This window comes from Talpa europaea (assembly GCF_964194135.1).
Source record: "Talpa europaea genome assembly, chromosome: 9".
NCBI classification, from domain to species: domain Eukaryota; kingdom Metazoa; phylum Chordata; class Mammalia; order Eulipotyphla; family Talpidae; genus Talpa; species Talpa europaea.
In genome coordinates, this window is record NC_140076.1 from 19,142,648 (window position 1) to 19,163,479 (window position 20,832).

The window sequence follows — 20,832 nt, forward strand, 5'->3', positions numbered from 1 at the left end:
CAGAAAGTTCGTGCCACTGAGGGGTCAGTTGGTCTTCACTTTATCTACTGTACCCCAATTTCGAGGATGAGTTGATGAGTTAGTCAGAAAGCCTCCATCCATCCTGTGAGAGACATTTCAGAGAGGCACTCTTTTGTTTCCATTGTTAGTTAACAGCAGGTGCCTTTACATCCTAGATGTTACCTTCTTTTCATTTGGTCAGACTTTGGATGCACAGTTTCACAAAGCTCCTGACTAAGCCTGTGCACAAAAAACATTGCCTGATCTTAAGGTTTGGTATTCGAATCCAAGTTCACAGCCTGTGTAGCTGTCTTAATGGATGTCTTAAGAGTTTGTTATTCTCTCTTTACCTAAAGCTCTAGATAGCTTTTGGGAGATCTTGCAGGCCAACATTAGTACTATTGTTGGTCACTCTTTGTGAAGGTTGTACATAGTTGCTGTAGCACAGCCTGTGCTAATGAGCAAGCTGCCTCTGTCTGGTTTTGTTGTTTAACTGGCCCATCTTTGTATGTGAGTAACCCATCATAAACATACTATCCTGTTTTAGAAACTGACATGGGGAAAGCTTGTTCATTGAGGCCACCAATTTAGATTGATGTGCCTGAGTGTTTACTATTGTTAGCCAGTCAAGGATGTTCTTTTCCTTGGACAACTGGTTTAGATTCTGGGACCAAAATGCAAAGTTCTGTTCAAAGGCAAGAGTCAAAAACTATTATTTCAATGAACATAATTGGCATTTACTACATCAGTCACTTCTCCAGGTTTCCATAAATTAGCTTGAGGGAGTATGACATGCAAACATCCACTCTGGAGCCTTAGCATAGTAAAAATTAACTGTAGCTAGAACAACTAGCATTGCAGCTATTGAGTTCCCCACAGGTAACCCAAGGGGGAAGGACGGCATTTTGCTGTGGCAAAAATTTAAAACTGATGTTTCTGCCTTCCTGGTACAGGAGGATTTAAGTCAGAGTGTGCACTGGGAGCCCTGCCTTTGCCAAATAAAGTGAGTGACGGGTTAACTAGAAAATGTGACAATCACATTTCCTCTTCGCTCAAATAATTCTGTTTTTCCAAAGCTTTAGCAGCTTAATTAAATCTGTTGGACTGGGGGAGGAGAGAACTGTTCTCTAGTGGTTAACATGGTATTCTTTAAGAAGAAAAAACAAAGCCAAAGAAAACTCATTATCAGGCATATTTGCCATAAAGATGGTAGTGGGTAGAATCTGAAGTTTTAATGTTTTTAAAACTTCGTGTCGTATTTGGTGTTGGCCTGTAAGTCTAATACTTCATGTAGAATTCTTGCCGTATTGTTTTTAGTAACGGTTATGTGCATTAACTGTCTACCAGCTTTCATCCATGATGACATTCTCACCACAGAGGTCTTGACAAAGCAGAGTAAAACTGTTCTGTTTACAGAGTTTAAGAGCCTGATGTAACCTGTAGTTTTTTTGTATCTAATGCAGGCCCTGATTTACTTGAGTTATTGTCAGGATCAATTATGAAACTGAAGTTTGGTGCCTCCTCTTTATCATGTTTTTTCCCTTGTAGCAGTTGTGTTTAATGTCATTAAAAAGAAATAAAAGTTCTTGTCAGTGGCATATGTACTGTGGCCGTCTGTTGCGGGCTTTGAGGAGGGTTCCTTCCCCCTTTGCGTAGGTAGCTTAGTAGTGGGGTATGGGAGGGGGCGGCAGTTAGTAGAATGTGGTACTGGGGAGGCGAGGGTGCGTGCTCCCTATTCTTTTGAGGGTAAATTACAGTGTTGAGAAAGGCGTTCCAGCAGTTGAGAAATGTTGAAATTGATTGGGATTTGCAGCTCCATATAGTGCATGTCAGGATCCTGACACACGAGAGCCTGAAATATCACTGTGCTGCTGTTTTTGCAGGGAAGGTGGCTCAGCCTGATCAGACTGGCATTCTGATCTTTTCAGGGCCTCCATTCCTTCTTTTCAGGGCCTGTGAGTGACCTCTGCGTTCTGCCTCTCCGGAGCTGGGGCTGGCTTAGAAGAAGCTGAGTACCCTGGGGCGTCGTCCATTTGAAAGGGATGTGAGCAACCAGAATGGATAGTACAGAATCCATGGTGGTGGTTAACCCAACTTCTCTAGAAATTGACTCCTCCTGGAATGTGGGGTGAATGTTGGATAAGTGGGTAGATATCAGAGATACCACCACCTTCCTTAGATCCCTTTTGTGAGCCTAAGCTTCTTAGACTTGCCCCCCAGGAGCAAGGATGAAAGAGAAGTCAATAATAGCTTGTTCCCTGTGTAAGCCAGCACTTTAAATTTCAGCTCATGCTGAGAAAGTAAGTAGCAACATGTTTAGATAGGCTCTCCGTCCAGCTGTTCTGTAAATTTTGTCTATTATATGTCCTACAGTCCGGGCAAACGGTGCAATATATATTTGCTAAATGCACGGCTATTTGATATTTCCGTCTGAAGCTGAGATACTCGGCCTATACAGATCCCAGTTTGTTCCTGTCAGGTGTAAATGATCCTTTGTTCAGTAATTACTTATTTCCGTTTCAGCAAGCTGTATATTACTGGAGCAATCAAAGGTTTTAGAGATCAGACTGAATTCTCTGACATGATGGGAAAGTGAGAAGAAATGGAATGGGCTTATTTTCTCTCCCACCAGCCCGTTCTGAGCTTTTACCAAAGGAAGAAAAAAACCAGCCACTTAAAACTAGAAGGCAAAGTGTCCTGCTTTTCTTGGTGGTGTCATGCTTTTCCAAGAGAAAACGGGTACTCCGAAACCGAGCCTAGGCTGTGCTTGCTTTGTATGGCAGCACCTGTCAGGAAGAATATTTCCACTTGTCAGAGGCAGGATCAGCTGGTCAGTGGTGGAATTCCACAGTGAACAAGCCCCCGACTTGTCAATCCTCCCATCTGTCCTCCCCCTGTGACAACTGGAACGCTCCGTGGGCCGAGTCTACCCCTCCCCAGCGCCCATTGAGAGAATGAAATGGAACCTTTGGGGCATCCTTTGAAGCGGTCGGGGTGGTAGTCCTGAAAGGTTTCATTAAGGAATTATTTGTAAACAAAGATCTTTAACTTGATTGACTTCAAGTCACAGTTGAGGGTTTGGGAATATCTTCCTGATGGAGCTTGATGTGGGCTGTGGGCGGGGATGTCCCATTTATAGAAAATTTTGTTCTGAGGCTACTTCTTAAAAGCAAACCCCGAAAACTGTCAAAGTGAGGAAAGGACAAGGCTGAATGTTCACATGACTGGAGTGGCGAGACGTTGCCTATCGCTGCAGAGTGAATTAAGAGTGAATTCTAGAGGAGCTCCGCACTGAGAATCTAGGGGTCCAGGGCCAGGATTCGGAGGAGGAAAGGCTTTCTGCCCCGTGGAAACACTAGTTCTTGCTCCCCTCAGTCTGCACTTTCTCTCGGTTCCTGTGAGGAAACGTCTGGCTCCTGTTCTAGGTGGTGGCTAAGGGTCAGGGAATCCTGTTCTTAGAGCTGACAGATAAGAAAATCCAGCTGCTGGGGGCCACCAGGGAGGGGCCCTCTGAGGAGGCTCCACTCCCGAGTAAAAGGCCTGAGGTGCTAGGTGACAAGGCGGGTCTCCCGCCACAGCCCAGTGTTCTCCCACAGGTTGCCTGTGGCCTGCGAGTCAGGTCTCTGTCAAGAGAACTTGCCCAGGCCCTTCCCAAGCTGTGAGGAGGAACCTGCAGATCTGAGTGAGGCGCAAAGAAAGGCCCACAGCGCAAGTCAGCCGTAGGGCTCTACTCCGCGGCTACAGCTGACTCAGGAGCAGCTCAGTTGGTACAGAATCTAGAGGTAATTAAAGGGAATGGAGTGTATCTAAGCCAGGAGGAGAGCTCCCCGCTCTCCCCACACACCCTCCGCTGGTGGGCTACAAGCACAGATAAACTGAAGAAGGAACTCCCCGGGGCGGTGCTCCCTGAACCTGATGCTATCTAGACCTGATGCTGGGGGAGGAGGGGGGTCTTCTCCATCACTTGTCGCAGAGGGGTGCAGAGGGGCTGGGAGGTACCTCTCTGAGACCCGGTGTAGGATTCCGTGTGCTGACGTCCCAGTTTCCCACCCAGCTTCTAAGATGGACTCTGCCCTCGGAACCATGCCCAACAGCCTTTGGCCTGACGTTTCTCCTTTCACCGGTTTTCTCTCCCGGCTCTTCCTGGCTCTGGACAGGACTATTCGAGGTGCCCCACTTACTGGCTCGCTCGTTGGCTGATGGCGTCACTGCTCTACCTTTCAGCCCGCTGCTGGTATCCCTTTAACAGCCCGCACAGCCCGCTGTGAACACCAGCAAGCAGCTTCTGCAGTTCCTCTTCGCTTCCCTCCTACCTTGGGGAGAAACAAGAACTGCATTCCTTTGGCCTGGGAAAGCACCCAGCCCCATCCACAGGGGAAAACCCTTTGTTTTAACCGAGTACCAGCCTGCATACCTATGTGGTGAGGCAGCCCAAGCTTGGTTTGGGGGTGGGGTGCAGTAATAGGATGATGGAGCAGCTATTTTCTCCTCCTACACGTGCACCCCCATCTGTTCGAGATTTCCCTTCCAACTCCAGCTTGGCTGGCAGGCATGTCCCTAAGAAACTGCAGGCCAAAATGGAGAGAGAGAACTGACTCCCTCCTCCACACATCCTGACTTGCTGCCAATTGCCAGAAAAAGAGGGCAACATTTGGGCATTTACCAGAAGACAAGGATGTGCCTTTTCATTTGTCTTTTTATTTTACATTTAAAAAGTGGTTATTGCTCTAACTGGATCAGAGGTAAGGACCTCTCCCCTAAGGAGCCTTGGCCTTTGCAGCCCCATTCAGCAGGGATGAAAGTCACAAGACAATGAGTGGAGCCTCATGCCCTCCCATGAGGAAGCCCTTAGTATTGCTGACATCTGCCTCTCCCCTCTCTCCTCTCTCCCTGTGCCGCCACACTCAGGCGAAGCAGAGCGGTGGCTGCCCCCCGCCAGGAGAGCCGTGTAGACCGGGAGGAAGGGGCGGTCACTGGGCGATGGCTTTCAGCTCTCTGGCTTGGAGCTTGCTGCTCTTAGCATTCAGTTCAACAAAAGTTCACTGAGCACCTACTATGTGCCAGGTTGTGCTAGGCACAGTCCTCCACAGTCCTCTTCTCAGCCACCAACGGAAGACGCAGAGTCCCTCTTCCCATGCAGGCATTCAGCAGTCAAAGCTTTTCGGTCCCAGGGAAGAATCTGCCTTCCCTTTTCAAGCACCATTTTTTTTTTTTTTTAAACCAGAAAGAGGCAGTGGAGAGAGAGAGACCTGTCACCTCCTACCACTCAGGCTCTAGGGAAGGACATGAGGCCCCTGGGTAGCTTTCACAACCCCGGATGAGATGGCAAGATATGGAAACCCCACAGGCTAGAGCTGCTCTGACTGTCCGTGGTAAATGGCTCAGGCCTGCCTTCCAGCAGCTTCCACTCCAGAGTAGGTGATTTAGCAGCCCCCAGGACGGCCATGTGGACAGACCCTTCCAGTTGTCCAACCCAGCACTGTTACAACTCCAGGAGACTTTTCCTAAAGAAACGGGGCCGTCCCCTTCCAGGCCTTTCCTACGTGGTGGTCTTATGACCCCTGAGGGCCAAAGAAGACACAGGAAGCAGGTAACTCGGGAAATCCCTCTGCCTCTAAAGTGGAGCCCTTCAATTTTGTTTTGCAAAAGAGACAACAGACAGCTTACACACAGAGTTGTGCACCGCACCACAAACCAGTCCTTGATGGCTGGATCCAGAGAAAGGCTTGATGGCAGCCACGACCCTGCCCAGCGGGCAGCCCCACGGATTCCCTGATAGTTCTGAGTCTGAAAGACACAGCCAGAGTCAGTCCAGGTGCCAGTCCTCTCCCGGGAGATTTGTGCGTTTCCTCAAAGAGGGAGCCCGTCCAGGAGAGGCGCGGGGCCCGAAGAGGCTGTGTCTCAGCAGCTCTGCCTTTTCCAGAATGGGCCCAGGCCTTGTAGTTTTGTGGCTTGTTTATTTTTTGCAGAATTTGGGTCTGTAGTTGAGCCTCCTTCACCAGCCCAGGAGGGGGAAGGAGAACCGCGCAGCTAACCTGGCCTCCCCCGCTGCAGCCCTCCCTCTCCCCGTGCCTGTGGGCCTGGGGGCCGGCAGAGAAGAGAAATGAAATCCTTCTTCCTGCAGACAGGCGGTCATGCTTCAGTGATGGTCACCAAGGGCTGGCTTGAGAACAAGGAGGAAAAAATGAAAGAAGCGACCGCGGCTAATTGAATAGACTCTCGCCAGGCCGGACACAGGGAGAGGACACAAGAAAGGGGCGGATGGCCGGGCTGCAGCCTAAAAGCCAGGCCCTCGCCCCGTGTGGAAGGAAGAGCAGGCCTGCCTGGGAGCCTCGCCTCTTCGCCTTCTCAAGCCCAGCCTTCCGCCTCGTCCTGGGCCCACGGCCCCTGGGACTCGGCCCTCCCAGCGGAGCACCCCGCTGGCCGTTCTCTCCCGTCCTGCAGATCTGCCTCTCACTGCAGCCTCCGTCGGCGACATATTGAGGTGCTTCTGGAGATGGGGGCTAGTAAGAGGCTTCAGGAAGATGCGCCAGAAAGAGAGAAGCCGAGGGAGAGGACAGTCAGTCAGGGGCGAAGAAGATGGCGGGAGGAGGCATGTAGAGGGCCAGATGTTGGTGGGATGATCATCCTCCGAACCGCGAGATCCTCTCACTTTCTACTGTTTTTCTTCTGAGTTGCTCAGAGAAAGCAGGGGAAGGTTTCATATCTGCTTTGAGAAGAGGAGACCAAGTTACAAAGCGGCAACGCGCCGGCCTGCGCAGGAGCCCAGGAGCCCAGAAGCCCGCGGCGGCCCTGCACCCACTCAGGCCCTGCACCCACTCACCCACTGCCCGCCCGCTCCTTCTACCCCGTGACCGCTGGCACCGCGCACAAGGAACGGATTTCAAGCCAAGATGCAATGTTTCTGGTGTTGCTCGAGCGGCCGCCAGGCTTGGCTCTGTCCCCCTGCAGCCACGCCAGGCCCTGGGCTGCCGCTTTCCGTGCCCGGAGACTCCCCGCGTGCCCAGGCCCGGCGCCACCGCCCAGCCCGGCGCGGCCCTCACCTTGCTGCGGAGAAGACCGCCGCCTTGGTGCTCAGGGGTGCTCGTTTCCGACGCGCTCTTGGTTTTTTCCTTGTTGTTGTTGGGCTCGTTGTCCTTGATAATGTCATACTGGCGGCAGAAGAGGGCGATGACGCCTGGGGGCAGGGGGTGCAGCGGGGAGCACTCAGAGGCCCGGGAGAGGCTCATTCCCACAAGTGCTTGCTAAGCTCCAGCTGGGGACCTGCCCTCCGGCCAGGCCGCCTGGTCCCCTCACCACCAGCCCCTTCAGGGGATCCCACAACACGCACTGGTCACGTCTCCCCCCCACCACTTTAATGTCTGACAGTTCCCGGTTTTCCATTAGGCGGAAACAGAAACAAGCGCTTGCCGACCCTGTGCTGTGCGTCACGTCTGTGTCGCTGACCCTCGGCCTCCCACTGGCATGGTCCCAGGGGGCACGCGGGGACGGACGCACAGAGATTTAGGTAACTTCCTCCAGGGCGCACCGCACGGGAGCCAGGGCCTGCACCCTGCTCCATGTTTGTTGCAACAAACTAATGATCCACGAACATAATATTTTTGTAAAGTCGGAGAGCACTGAGGCAGCCACTCCAGTTCTTGTAGGTGTTTCCCCATTTTTACCTCTATCCTTTATTTATAGCGCTGATTCTCAATCATCTGTTTTAGAGATTATCTGTTGATGTCTCACCATGGTAGGTAAAGGCTAACAACACCCCCTACTTCCTGCCCCATCGTCCTAACAACAACACATTTGTGGGTTCGTTCACTGCGTTCACAGTGTCAGGACCGAGCACACACCGTCTGTGCCAAGTCTCGTCACAGAGCAGACGCAAGGCCCCGCTTCTGCACGATGCTTTGTTTTGCCTGTTGTTTTTTTCCTCAAGTGCCCGTTTTCCTATGTGCCTCAGAAACATTGTCCTCCAAATGCTGCCCTCCCAAGCACCCCGCTCCTAGAGCTTTGGCCTGTCCGAGGCCCTCGGAACCGACGCCAGGCTCCTCCGCAGCCTCACATCCTTCATGCCCTCGTGACTTCCCTCTTGGGACGCAGCAGCCCAGGCCTCTAGCGCTGGAGGCACAGCAAGGCAGGAGAGGAAGGAGACTGAGGCAAATGGCTGCGGGTGTCCCCCCCGGAGGCTGAGCCACGCCCGAGGAAGGAGAAAGGCAAGTCCTCGTGGATCCTACAAGGCCTCGCCACACATACATTTCCTGGGAGGAGAGAGCTAACGCGGAGGCCACATCTGGTCCCCAGTGAGAGGAAGGGTCTGGACCTGACACCATTTCCCAGAGGCTAAGTGCGGCAGGGTGGGGGACTCACCGGCCCACATGAACAGGACCACCACGATGATCAGCACCTCGCCCGTGCGCAGCTGCTGGTTCCTCCCCATCTCCTTCATGGTCACCTCATCTGTGGGGACAGCGGCATCTGTGGGGACTGCTCCCTCCCTGCCCACGCCCTCCTCAGGGTCAGGCCCACCAGCATAGGTGCCTATTTCTACAGACGCCCACGTCGAACATAGATTCAAGAACACCCTGTCGGCTTCCTGGGGTGGCAGCCACGGGACTTGATGCAAAGTCCACTTCCCCGGGGCCTGTGCGACCTCCTCTGGGCCGGGCAGCAGGGGGCGCAGGAGGAGCCTCCCAGGCTGGACCCACAGCCCCTCCAGCCCACCTCATCCCTTCCTTGCGGCCCGGCTTGCCTTTGTTCTTGGAGGCCATCTTCTCGGCCTCGCGCGGCGTCTTGAAGAGCACGGGCTCGCTGGCTGGGCTCTGGCCCTGGATGGAGATGGCCTGCACGTGCACAATGTACTCCGTGTCCTCCTCCAGGTCCCACAGGGCGCACGAGCGGGTGGTGGTGTTCACCTCCTGGATGAAGCGCAGCATCCGCACGTCCTTCTTCTGCAAAGGCCAACACGGGGTGCTCAGTGCCCAGGCCCCGCCCCACCCTGCGGGCAGGTATCAGTTTCTCCATGTCACCGAGGGACGAAGGTTCCGGGAGGAGGGGTCTGGACCAGGACCACACTCCAGAGGAAGTGAGTGGCCCAAGAACACACATCCCGTGGGAACTGGGCCAGGTCCTAAACTCAGGTCTGTTTAAAATCAAAACCAAGCCCTTCATGCCTGTGTTCCAGGCCTCCAGAGCCCTCTCTCCCTGGCTGATTTCCTTCTGGGCACCCCCTTCCCCCAGCCCCAAGTGCAACTTTCTGGCCAGCTCTCCTGTTCCCTGTTCTCTTTCCTTTTCTATTTCTGCACAGCACTGGCCCCCTCCCCCTCCACCGGCTACCTTGCCAGCTCCTCCCTCCCAGGGACCCTGGCGAGCTGGTTACCTGCTGAGAGATGGCAAAGCCGATGACCACCTCATCCTCCAGGACGTCCCAGCTCACCACTGCAGAGTTGGCCTTGAGGTGCCTGACGGTGACATTCACTGGAGCCGAAGGGCTGTCTGGGGTGGGGAGGCACCTGAGCCTGAGCACCCCCTGCTCTGAGGCCCAGGCCTCTGTCTCATACGTGGCAACCTGGGCAAGGCCACGCAGTGGGGAAGGAAGAAGCCGTGACCTCCAGCGGGGTGGGCATGGGCCTCAGTTCCTTAGTGGGTTGAAGAGCCAGGCCGGAGAGGCCCCTGGCTCTGTGTGTCCAGGTAAGAGGCCCTGAGGTCACAACTGGCCCCACTGGGGGCCAAGCTGAAATGGATGCGCCCAGGCCAGCCAGGGTCAGATCTAAGGGAGGGGTGGCGAGAGACGGGGAAGGTCTGGGGTGACAGGGACGGAAGGCTAGACTGTGGAAGGGACTCCCAGCCCAGTGCTCTTTCTGTAATACCTCACTGCCAGCGAGTGACCTTGAGGAAAGGGGAGGACCCGAGGTGGAGAGCAGCCTGGCAGGGCGAGCCCTGGGGAGGGTGCAGCATGGCAGAGGGCCCACCGGAGCTGCAGCGAACCCAGCAGGATGAAATCTGGGGCAGGGGCTTCAGGGCCCTCTTCCACACTCTGCCAGCCCCAAGAGGCAGGTGGGAAGGTGGCCGGGGAAGCTGGGGTTACTCAGCAGGGTCTCTGGGGGAGAGTCAGGGGTTCAAGGTAGGGCCATAGGGATGGGGAAGATGAAAGGGGCAGGGCGTAGGAGGGAGTGATGCAGACCCTGAGGGTCCCATTAGGAAGAACCTTCTAGAAAATGGTCAGTGGCGTTTCGCAAGCCTCTACTTCTCCCAAAGGGCAGGCGCTGAAAGGGGAGGACCTGGGCCTGTGCAGCACCCTCACCCCACAGATGAGGGGGCCTGAGGGCCAAGGGGCTGGGCCTGGGGCCTGGGGCGACGAAGCCAGACCTACCCGGAGGGACAGAGACAGGTGGTGGCAGACACAGATCAGAGAACAGGCAAGTGGGGTACCCAAGACGGGAGGAGGAGGAGGGAAGAGGAGGGCGGGGAGAGAGAGGAGCCAGGAGAGATGGGCAGCAGGAGGATGAGGAAGACAGCAGCAGCCAGAAGGACAGAGACAGGGCAGCGCAGGAGGAGGCCGTCCCCTGGGGCAGGCCAGACACTGCACCAGGCTCGGGGGTGCACCCCCAGTCTCGCCTACTCCTAGGGTGCCGGCCCCTCCCCTCTCACAGGCTCACAACACCGGGATCCCATCTGCTCCGAGCTGCAGAGTTGGCCTGCAAGGTTTTGGGGACAGGGAAGGAGGCCCAAGGTGGGAGCCGGTGTCCTCGCCTGCTCCCTGGGCCGGCGCAGAGAGCGCGCGCTCCGGAGGCGAGGCCTGGGGTCCGGGGCCGGGACGAGGGGGCTGGGGGTTCACAGGCACCTCGCACCCGGGGCTGCGGGGTGGGAAGGAGTCGGGGCGGGAGGACGAGCCAGGGGTCACGAGGTGGGGGTGGGGAGTGGGGTCAGGGGCGCAGTGAGGTCCCCGGGGCGCAGGGGAGGGACTGGAGAGGGGCCCCCCGCGCCGGCCCGCGCCCCCCGCCGGTCCACCTTACCCGCCTGCACCAGCGCGAGGCAGACGCAGCCCAGCCACAGGCGGAGCGCGGCGCGGGGCGGCCGGGGGCGCATGGCGGCTGCTCCGGCCGGCGGGCCCGGGGCGGCGCAGGGGGCCGCGGCGCTGGCGCCCGGCGGCCGCTGGCTCTGGCGCTCCGGCCCGCGGCCCCGCCGCCCCGCGCCGCCCCGCGCCGCCTGCATGTCGGCTCCGCGGACAGCGACTCCCGCGCCGCGGCGGTGGCGCCTGCCGCGTCCACGTCGGGCGCCCGGGGGGCGGGGCGCCCCCGCTGCGGGGAGAGGCGCGGGGGCGGGTGAGGGGCGGAGGGCGCCCCAGCCCGCCCAGCCCTCACCTGCCGGGCCCGGGCCGCCCCCCACCCCGAGCCACAGTCCCGGGGGACGCCGGACAAGTGCCCCCGGCGGCGCCGCCGCTCCCCGCCTCACCCCGCGGCCGGCCCGTCCTCCCTCGGCCCGGGGTCCCCACCCTCGCCCCAGCTCAGAGGAGCGGCGAGGCGCGCGGGGCAGGCCGAGCAGAGGGGCTTCATTCTGGGGGGACGGGGCTGGCTGAGCAGGCAGCGGGCGCGGGGTGCCTCCAGCAGGTGCTGAGCGCCGGCCCCGGGGCCCCGAAACCGGCGCGGACTCTGAGGGCCCGGCTCGGGGAGAGGTGCCGGGGAGCCCGGCCGGGCGCCAGCTGCCCCGCGAGGGCTTCGCTGCACCCTGGTGTCACTGACTTCCACTGCAGCCCCGAGGCCTGCTCGGCACAGGGTCTGCGTTCTGCACAGGAGGAGACTGCAGCTCCGAGGGGTGACTGGGCTTGCCCAAGGGCACCCAGCAGAGTCAGGATCTGCACACAGGCTGCTCTGACTCCAGACCTGTGCTTGACTCATGTCTCCCCATTCGGAGTAAACTCACCCATCCTGGGATCCTTGAGATCCTAGGGCTTGCCTGTGCCAGCTCCTCCCCCGCCAGAGAACAATCTGGAACAATCTCTTCCCAAGAGCAGGGTGAGGGAGGAGTGGCTCCAGTCCCCCACCCAGCCCTTCTGGCCTGATTGAATGCTGAGAGCCGTAAATGAGCTAATGACTCTAAGATGCAGGGGGCTTTGGAGACTTGGCAGGCAGCCAGCGCATAAGAGGGCTTGAGGGCTTGAATGAGCCACCCCCTTGCCCTGGGGACAGCTCTATGCCTACCACTGCCTACCACTGCCACTAGCTGGGTCCCACACAGCCAGCCCTCCCCTTTTCTGATCTTGGGGTAGCAGAGAAATGCCCCCCACCCCTGCACCCACCAGTGACTCCCTCCTTAGAGGACCCCTGGAAGACCAGGCAGGTAGGGAAGCCCTCACCCCCACCCTGAGTCCCAGGGTTGAGGAAAGAGGCAGAGACCAGGGCTCCAGGACCTCCAGCATGGAGGGGCCACCCATCTTTTGAAAAGCAACTTCTCCCCCAGTCTGAAATTCCACCATTAGGGGCTCATTTCTTTGGGTCTTAAAGGCCTTCCCAACTTCCAGACTCTGGAGGAGCTAATTCTTTTTGGAAAGGGTATACTTGCAAAGTTATCCCACAGAACAGCTTCAAGATCAACCCCCTACATTTTAGATGAAGAAACTGAGGTTCGGAAGGGAAGAGCTTGGTGCAAATTCGCACAGTGAGTCAAGACCAGAAACAGAGGCCTCATCTCCTAATGCCACCAAGGATGCCTTGCACAGCCCCCCACGTACTACCTTGGAAGGCGTAGGATGGGAGGAGGTTCTTGCTGAGCAGCGGAGTTGAACTGGCCGGCCCTCAGCACCCAACACCTGCCCCACCTGGCAGACTGGCACCCCAGCCCCTCTGTCTCCTTAGCCACATACCTTGTCCTGGGGGTGAGCACAGTAGGGACCTCCACCTGTTTGGGATAGGAGCCAGGCACCAGAGCACCCCTGTCTTGTGCTCCTTTTTCTCTTCTCTCTTTCCTGCTCTCTCTCTCTCTCTCCTCTCTTCCCGCAGCTGCTTTCTGCCCCACCCCAGCCAGCCCCGCCCCACCCCACCAGCTGCAGCTTGGCCCCTAGGGACCCCTCCACTTTCCACCCCCACTACACAGGAAAAGACAACTCAGGGGCCTGCAGGAGCAACTGGAATCTCCTCAGGCTCTTTGCAGGAGCCAGCGGGGATGGAGCGGGGTCACTTAGAGGTCACAGAGTCCATTCCTGGCCCTGCTGGGGAGGACAGGAAAGAGGGAGAGGGTCCTGGTGGGGTCTGGAGTCCAGTGCAGCGCACGGGAAAAGGGAGCTGGAGCACCACCTGCTGGCCGCTCCGGGTATAGCCCCAGGTGGATGTAGGGCTCCGGGAGGTGATGACTGTGTCCTGCTGCCCTTTGAAGGGGATGGAGGAGGGCGGATGGAGAGGGCTGTGGCTGTGGGAGTGCAGCCGTCCCCGGTCCCAGGTGCACGGGTGGGGGGGCTTGGGCATTTCCTCAATTCTGGGAAAAGTCCTGATGCCTGGAGCTTGGCAACCATGGAGTCTGAGTTGGGTGTGGGAAGAGTTGGGGGGACTGAGAGGCACCCTGGGTGATCGTGGAGGGGGTGGTCGAACCATCTGTGCACTATCTCTGGGCACCGGGCAAAGAACAGTAGGCACTCAATAAATGTTTGCTGAATGTGTGGCTAAATCTGCTCTTCCAGCACATATTGATAGAGTACCAATTATGCACCAGGCTCTGTGCGGCATCCTGCAAATACAGCTGTGGGTGGGGCTGACCCTCTGTTTTCCCAAAGCTGCCCTGGTCTCTGGAGGACTCCACAGACATCTCCTAAAGGGCTGGTTGGTCACTTACTCATCAGCAGGGGGATGGGGGTGGGATCGTGAGCATTTGGATCCTCCTGAATGTCCAGAGTGGTCCAGATTCCCAACACGTAACTCAGGTTGCAAGCACCCACCCAGCTCCCAGGCAGCCACTTAGAATGGAAAGACTCTTGTTCACAGCCTGGAATGGTCCTGGCCCTGCCCAGGAAGCTTCCAGATACACACACCCCCAAACCACAGGAGAGTGCTGGGAAGAATAGGAGATTGATCTGGGGATAGAATAGTCAAGCAGGGCCTCCCTGGTGGCACAGGGGTCAAAGTCAGCACTATCAAGCTATTGCCAGCCACTGCAGCATGAGTTCAATTTTTCCGTAGATCCGCCTGTTCTATGCCCCACTCTGTCTCTGGTGAATCCTCTCACCCCCTGCACCTCTGGCCTGCACCCATTCTTGTATGCATAAATAAATATTTTTTAATAAAAAGGAATAGGGCCTCCCTGGTGGCACAAGGAGTTAAGCACAACACTGTGAAGCTATCTGCAGCCTCTGCAGCACCAATTTGATCCCCCGCCGGTCAGGGAGCTACCCACATGGCACAGCAGACCTCTCCGGCCTTGCCCGCTGCTCCCCTCAGCAGTGTATTTCAGTCACTCTGCCTGTTCTGGTCCCCACTCTGTCTCTGGTGAATCTTCTCATCCCCCGCACCTGTGCCCTTTTATGCATAAATAAATAAATCTTTAAAGAGAAAAAAAAAGGAATAGTCAAGCACCACCTGAGCTTACCTTTTTGTCCTTGTTATTGTGAGTCTTAGGCTGGTATGTGTTATTAACTTCCATTCCAGATCAGGAAACTGAGGATCAGAGAGGTGTGGACACTTGCGGTCATACAGCCAGTGAATTACGGACCCAGGTCTGGTTTAATTAGTGACTCCAAGTTTAGGGTACTTGATCAATTCTGCCCTCCTCCTCCCTTTACCTCTAGGGTCTTTCAGAGTCCACAGGGCCCAGGACTCACTGGGGACGCATGTCTTTCTTCCCCCTTCAGGGGTTGCTGTTCTCAGAGGCAGTTGCTCAGAACAGGACCAAGCTTGTGCTGGGGAAGGAGCTTATCGTTCATCTGACATTTTCCACCTGCTGACACATTATATATGTGAGAGAAGCTTCTTTTGAATCCTCTCAACCTGGAGAAGTTGAGACTGTTATACCCATTTCACAGATGAGGAAATTGAGCTCACGGAGACAAAGCCTACCATGGATCATACGCTAGGGAGATCTTTTCTGGCCTATCTATTCCCTAAAATCCCATCTCAGTAGTGATGAGGACCAGCTCAATGTTTCCCGAGGGCCTGTGCCAGGCGAGCCAGGGCCTGGGGCTGAGGACATGGTGACGAACACCACTGGCCCCAGCCCTTAAGGAACTCCCATGGGAGAGGAGGAGGAGAGAGACTCTTAAATACAGACAGGGACTCCCTTGGAATCAGGAGTCACCAGGATATTCAGGGGCCAGAAGAGAGCATTATCTTGACAGGAAAGCAAGGGGGGCTTCTGAGAAGAGGAGATGCCGGGTTTAATTAGTACTGACAGTCAGGTGGGAATTAGTCAAATGAGGGAAAGAGGGTAGAGGGTGCGGTGCCCCCTCCTGCTGCAGAACTCAAGTGATAACAATCTAGTCCTTGATGTTCGACACAGTCAAGGTACCGAGCACGCGGGAGGAACACACCGCACCCCGAGAAGATTACTGCGGGTAACACATCGGACCCCGAGAAGATTGCTGCTGATCGTTATGCTCATAATATGTTTATTTTTCCTGCGTAGCAAAATAAGTAACCCTTTGCCTGTTCATCTCCTGACTCCTAGGAGTGTATCTGGTGACGGTACCGTCACTGAACTGTCTTCTGCTAACTTTTCTGGTCATGAGTTGTTTTTCTCTAATTCCTTGAATCGTTCTAATCTTCCACATTTCATGGAATTATTGTATGAAGTAATTGACAAATTTAAGCATAATATTTCTCTGGCTAATGCCATAGATGAGACTCGTATTAGAGAAATTTGGGATCCATCGGAGAGTAAACAAGATGTTAGTAATCATAAAAAACAACTACAGGATGTAGCTAGAAAACTCCCCCCAACAGTCAAGACCTCACCTGGAGTTGTTCATGTGATTGGAAAGCGTCTTTGGCAGCCACTCCGAGGTGGCCCTGGAAAGAAAGTAGTTAAATATATAATCCCAGAACCCACTGATGAGCTCACATCATATACAGGAATCTACCTAAATGGTGAAAGAATAGTTAATACTGAAGGAAAGAGAATTAAGTGGAGCACATGAAGTCTCTGGGACAGAATCGAAAGGTCAGGGTCACCATGGAATTCAAGTTCATCACAAAGTAAAGTTGATTACTTCAAAATGGTTTCAGCTAGATTCAGAGATTACTGGAATACAGAAAGGCGGAGAGAACTTGTCAGAGAGATCAAGGCACTTGAGTTAGAACTAGCAGAACAGGTTCAGAGTTAAAATAATGGAGTTTGTACTTCATGTATGGTTTACCGCATAGGCTTAGCACCTTGCAATCATTAGCTAGAAAATTGTATTTTGTACCTTGATATGGAACACTGCCTTGATTTTTTATGGAAAACAAGACAATATATCTTTTGCGTAATCATTGTCATTTGCTGAAAAAATGGATTTTATGTAGTCTAATATTGTTTGGAAATGTATAAAAATGCATGGTGATTTGAGCACATTACAGTCAGATATCCACTCCTGAAGTGTGTCTGTCTATCATTGATGCGCCGAATCCTTGACCATCCTGCACAGTTTCTCATCCCCGAGTCGGCCTTGCTAGTCTACCGCTGCGCCCGTCCGCGGCAAGAGGGTAAAAGGAATCCTTGGCTCTGAGGCCTGGAAGAACATTGTGTGTGTGTGTGTGTGTGTGTGTGTGTGTGTCAGGGAGTCAGAGGAGGCAGGGGGGGTGTGAGGGGGTTGCTACACACTCTGGACTTGACAGTGGGAAATAGGACTAGATTTGAAAGACTGTTCTGAGCTTGTAAGAGAAGTCAGGACCAGGGAGAGCTTTATTTATTCAACAAACACATAGTGAGCACCTACTAAGTGCCAGGCACTTTTTAGGTCTTAGGGCTATGAACAAGACAAGGTCTCTGCCCCCTGTGGAACTCACATCCCAGTGGGAGAGACAGGTAATAAAAAAGTGAGCTAAAGGCCTCCCTGGTGGCGCAAGGGGTTAAGCACCTCACTATGAAGCTGTCCACAGCCTCTGCAGCACGAGTTCGATCCCCGGCCGGCCAGGGAGCTACCCACATGGCGAAGCAGACCTCTTCTGTCTCGCCCGCTGCTCCCCTCAGCGGTGTATTTCAGTCAGTCTGCCTGTTCTGTTCCCCGCTCTGTCTCTGGTGAATCCTCTCAGCTCCCACACCTCCGGCCTGTACCCCAGCTCTTGTATGCATAAATAAATCTTTAAAAAAAAAAACCTTAAAAATAAATCTTTAAAAAAAAAACCATAGGGCCAGGTGACCTGCGAGGAGGCAGGGAGGCTGCTGGTCAGTCATGACAGGTCTTGGCGTGGCTGGTGGCAAGGGACAGGGAGAGAAGTTGGAGTAGTGGAACCATTTTGTTGTTGTTGTTGCTCGTGGATGAGGTGCTGTGAGTGAGCAGGGCAGGGCAGGGTCAGCTCCGAAATACCCCGCTGTAGCCCGGGGCCATTACTCCGCCCCTCTGAGCTTCAAGTGCCTCTTCTCCGAAAGGAAGATGATACCTGCACCCCAGGGCTGGTGAGAGTGGGAGAAGCGGGATAGGGGAGGAAGGGAGGAAGGGAGAAGAAGAGGAAGGAGGCAGTTGGAGGAAGAGGGGGTTGAGTGGAAGCCTGACTGGGCCCAGGAGGCCGCCTCAAATCCCTTCAGTCCGTCAGAGTCCACGAAGGAATGAGCAGCGGCTGGCAGCGTCCAGAGCGGCTGAGGACCCGGCCCAGGGCACACGGCCAGTTACTGGAAACTGCGTCTCAGATGACCTCTGCCTGTGGAGACAGACTCTCAGCTGTAAACCACAGTCCTGAGGTTATCCCTGTTGGGAGGTCGGATGGGGGGCTATGGTAGGAAGTGAAAACAGCCGCGGCACAGCTCTCCCCCACCAGGGAGAGGAGGGAAGACAAGAGCGTGGGAATCAGACGGTCCGTAGACTCAAACCTCAGCTCAGCTCCCCTCAGACCCCGGGGGGCTGGGTGACCTGAGGTCCCACCATTGAACCCAAGGGTCAAGGCTCTAGAACTGCCCACCCCCTGCACCCCAGAAGCAGGGCATCCTCAGCCTGAAGGTAGGTGGTTCTGGGCACAGCCAGCAGGGGGCAGCGCCGTGGCCACAGTGAGGCCAGTGTTGCCCAGAACAGGACAGCCTCTCAGGACCAAGGGCCCTGGCTGGGCTGTCCGCCTCCTCTTTTGCTTCCTTGGGCTCCAGTCCTGGGGGCGCAGCTCCCAGGTGGGCAGGCCACAGACTCAGCAGCCAGGCAGAGCCTGACCCTTGCTGCTGCGGTGCCCTGTGCACAAGTGTCTGAACCTCTTTGAGCCTCAGTTTCCTCTTTGGTAAATGGGCCTTGCAATTTCAGTCCTGCCAGGCTCTGTGCGGAGCCCATGAAGATCAGGCACAGAAGGCTGGGTACAGAGGAGCTGCTATTTTTATTAGCAGTGGTGGAGCGAGCGGTGTCTTAAAGTGCCTGACACCAAGGGCACCCAATCAGTGGCAGCCGTGACAGCCACCTAGTGATGCAGGACTCAGTCACTGTTTATTGTGAATTTCTAACCAGGGAGCATCCAGTGCCCACAGACCTGGGATGCTTCCAGCACCGAGGAGTTCACTACCTCCCCGTCAGCCCATTTTCTAGACACCCCGGGCCACCCTCACCCCCAGCCCCCTCTCCGACTCACTGCTCAGTGTCATCAAGCCAGTCTAGCCTCAGGCCTGAGAGGTCAGGGAGCTGGACCCCGCCACAGCTGGATTTCTGCCTTTGCTGGAGACCCCCAGCACAGGAGGCTCCTTGTGGGTCTTGCTCTTGCTATTCAAAGTTCCTTTTCTGCTGACTGGGAAAAAATTAGTGGATGGAAAGTCTCTACTGTCCTCCTGACCCCCCTCCACTCTCCAGGCTCAGGAGCAGCTGCAGGTGGGAGAGGGTCTGAGGACCCAGGACATAAGCCCAGGAGCCCCGGATTCTCCTTGTGTTTGTGGGTCTCAGACCCAGGATGCTCATGGGCCTGGCATCGGAGCCAAGCAGCCCTAAACTCAACCCTTGACTTTGTGCCTGTCTGCTGTGTGACCTCAGGCAAATCACTCCACCTCTCTGAGCGTGTTGTCACAGCTGGCACCCATCTTACAGTGATGCCGTGGGGAGTACAGGAGAAGCGATATGTGGAAAGAGAAACGCAGCACCAGGCACAAACTAAGTACCCATGTACCTGTGGGTACTATTAGCAGGAGTCCCTTCTCTCCCTAAGACCTTCCCGAAGTGAGCGGGCCAGGGTGGCTGTGGGAGTGGGTCGGGTTAGGCAGGATAATGTTCTGACCTACTTCTTGGCTAGCAGGCATGTGGCGCATGTGCCTGTGTGTGCCAGGGTGTGCATGGAGGCTCACGGGGGAATGGGTGTGCACGCACACATGCATTGGCAGTGTGTGCACGTGCAAAGCTGTCCGTGAGTGCACATGCGTGTGCATGCATGGGCCCGAGGCAGCCCATCCCAGGGATTCCCAGGGCACATGCGTACTTGCAGGTACAGTATGCAGTATCCCTGCGCTGATTTGGGAGGCCCCACTGTTCATGGTTACTATGGAAACAAGGAGGCAATCCCAGCCTCCGGGAGAGCCTAAGGTGCCAGAAGTGAGGGCTGACCCAGTCTTCCCAGAGCGGGAGACAGGTCCAGAGCGCCAGGCGCCTAGGATGTGGCAGCTTGGCTGCTGAGGGTTTAGAGTCCGGGGACTCTGGGTCCCTCTGACCCTCAGGGAAACCCTCTCTTCTCCAAGGCATCCTGGCCCATTGGAAAGAGCCGAGGAACCAGAGCTGGGTGCCCCTTGGATCTGGCTTTACCCCCAGGCACAGTCTGGGCAGGGAATTTGACCTCTGCGCTCAGCTTCCTCTTCCATAAAATGGGGGCTGCAGGGGTCAGCAGAAACCTTGAGCTGGGGTGTTACCTTTTCTCTCCCCGGGGGCACCTGCCCTCAGGCTGGGTGAAGAGCCCCGCTGAGGCCCAGTTGTCACAGAGCAGCCTCTCTCTCCCTGTGCAGGACCCTCCACAGCTGTGCGCAGCTCTGGAAAGGGGACATTTCACAGAAGGTTCCAGGAGGACAGAGCTGCCCCCCTCCTCCAGACGCAGTCTCACACACACCCCAAGTGCAGTCTGCAGCCCACAGAGCTACATGGAGGTGCCTGGGATTCCAGCCACTTTTCAGGGTTGTGAGAAGCAGATGGGGAGGAGAGTCCTGGGGGGCCATGGGCCAGGGGTACGGCTTTCAGGGGGTTGGGGAATTCCTCAGAGCAGAGCTGGGCTGCTGAAGGCTTCTGGGAGGCAGATCCTAATGTAGGAAGGACTTTGTGAAATCTCACCTCTTTGGATTTTGACTCAAGCCTGCACTGCACGCAGGTCGTAGCGCACCCGGACAGGAGCGTGTGTAAAGTGGCAAAGGGACACTCCGCTCCTGTCCTCCATTCTGCTCCCAAGAGGGACCCGTCTGTGTGCTGGGAAGCCAGTAGCAAGTGTCCAGTGGAGATGGGCCACGAGGACAGCAGGAGCCGCTCCCAGCCACGGAAAAGCACAAGAAAGGGCTTCTCTGTCAGAAAAGCTGTGAAGGGGCCACTTCTGAGGTGGGAGGGCGTGAAAAGCTGGGCCTGGCCAGTGACTTCAGACTAGTCCGAGCCCCCTTCTGGCTGAGGCCTTCCAGCTGTGAGCTGCTTTCACCAGCAGAGGGAAGCGGGACTCCAGCCTTGGGCAAGGGTGGCCAGGCCAGGCCCAGCTGCCTGTGCCACCTCATCCCGCCCCAGCCCCCAGGGTAAAACCATGT

At 55.8% G+C, this 20,832-nt stretch overlaps 1 protein-coding gene across 1 annotated transcript; it reads right to left on the minus strand.

Moving 5' to 3' along the window:
- Window positions 1–5,552: 5,552 nt before the first annotated feature.
- FNDC5 (fibronectin type III domain containing 5) lies at window positions 5,553–11,202 on the minus strand (the record flags this gene model as incomplete). The annotated part of the gene is made up of 7 exons (XM_084242261.1): window positions 5,553–5,561; window positions 5,668–5,787; window positions 7,020–7,177; window positions 8,359–8,448; window positions 8,741–8,939; window positions 9,368–9,483; window positions 11,004–11,202. 7 exons carry the CDS (start codon window positions 11,200–11,202, stop codon window positions 5,553–5,555), a joined length of 891 nt encoding a protein of 296 aa, XP_084098387.1.
- Window positions 11,203–20,832: the final 9,630 nt, after the last annotated feature.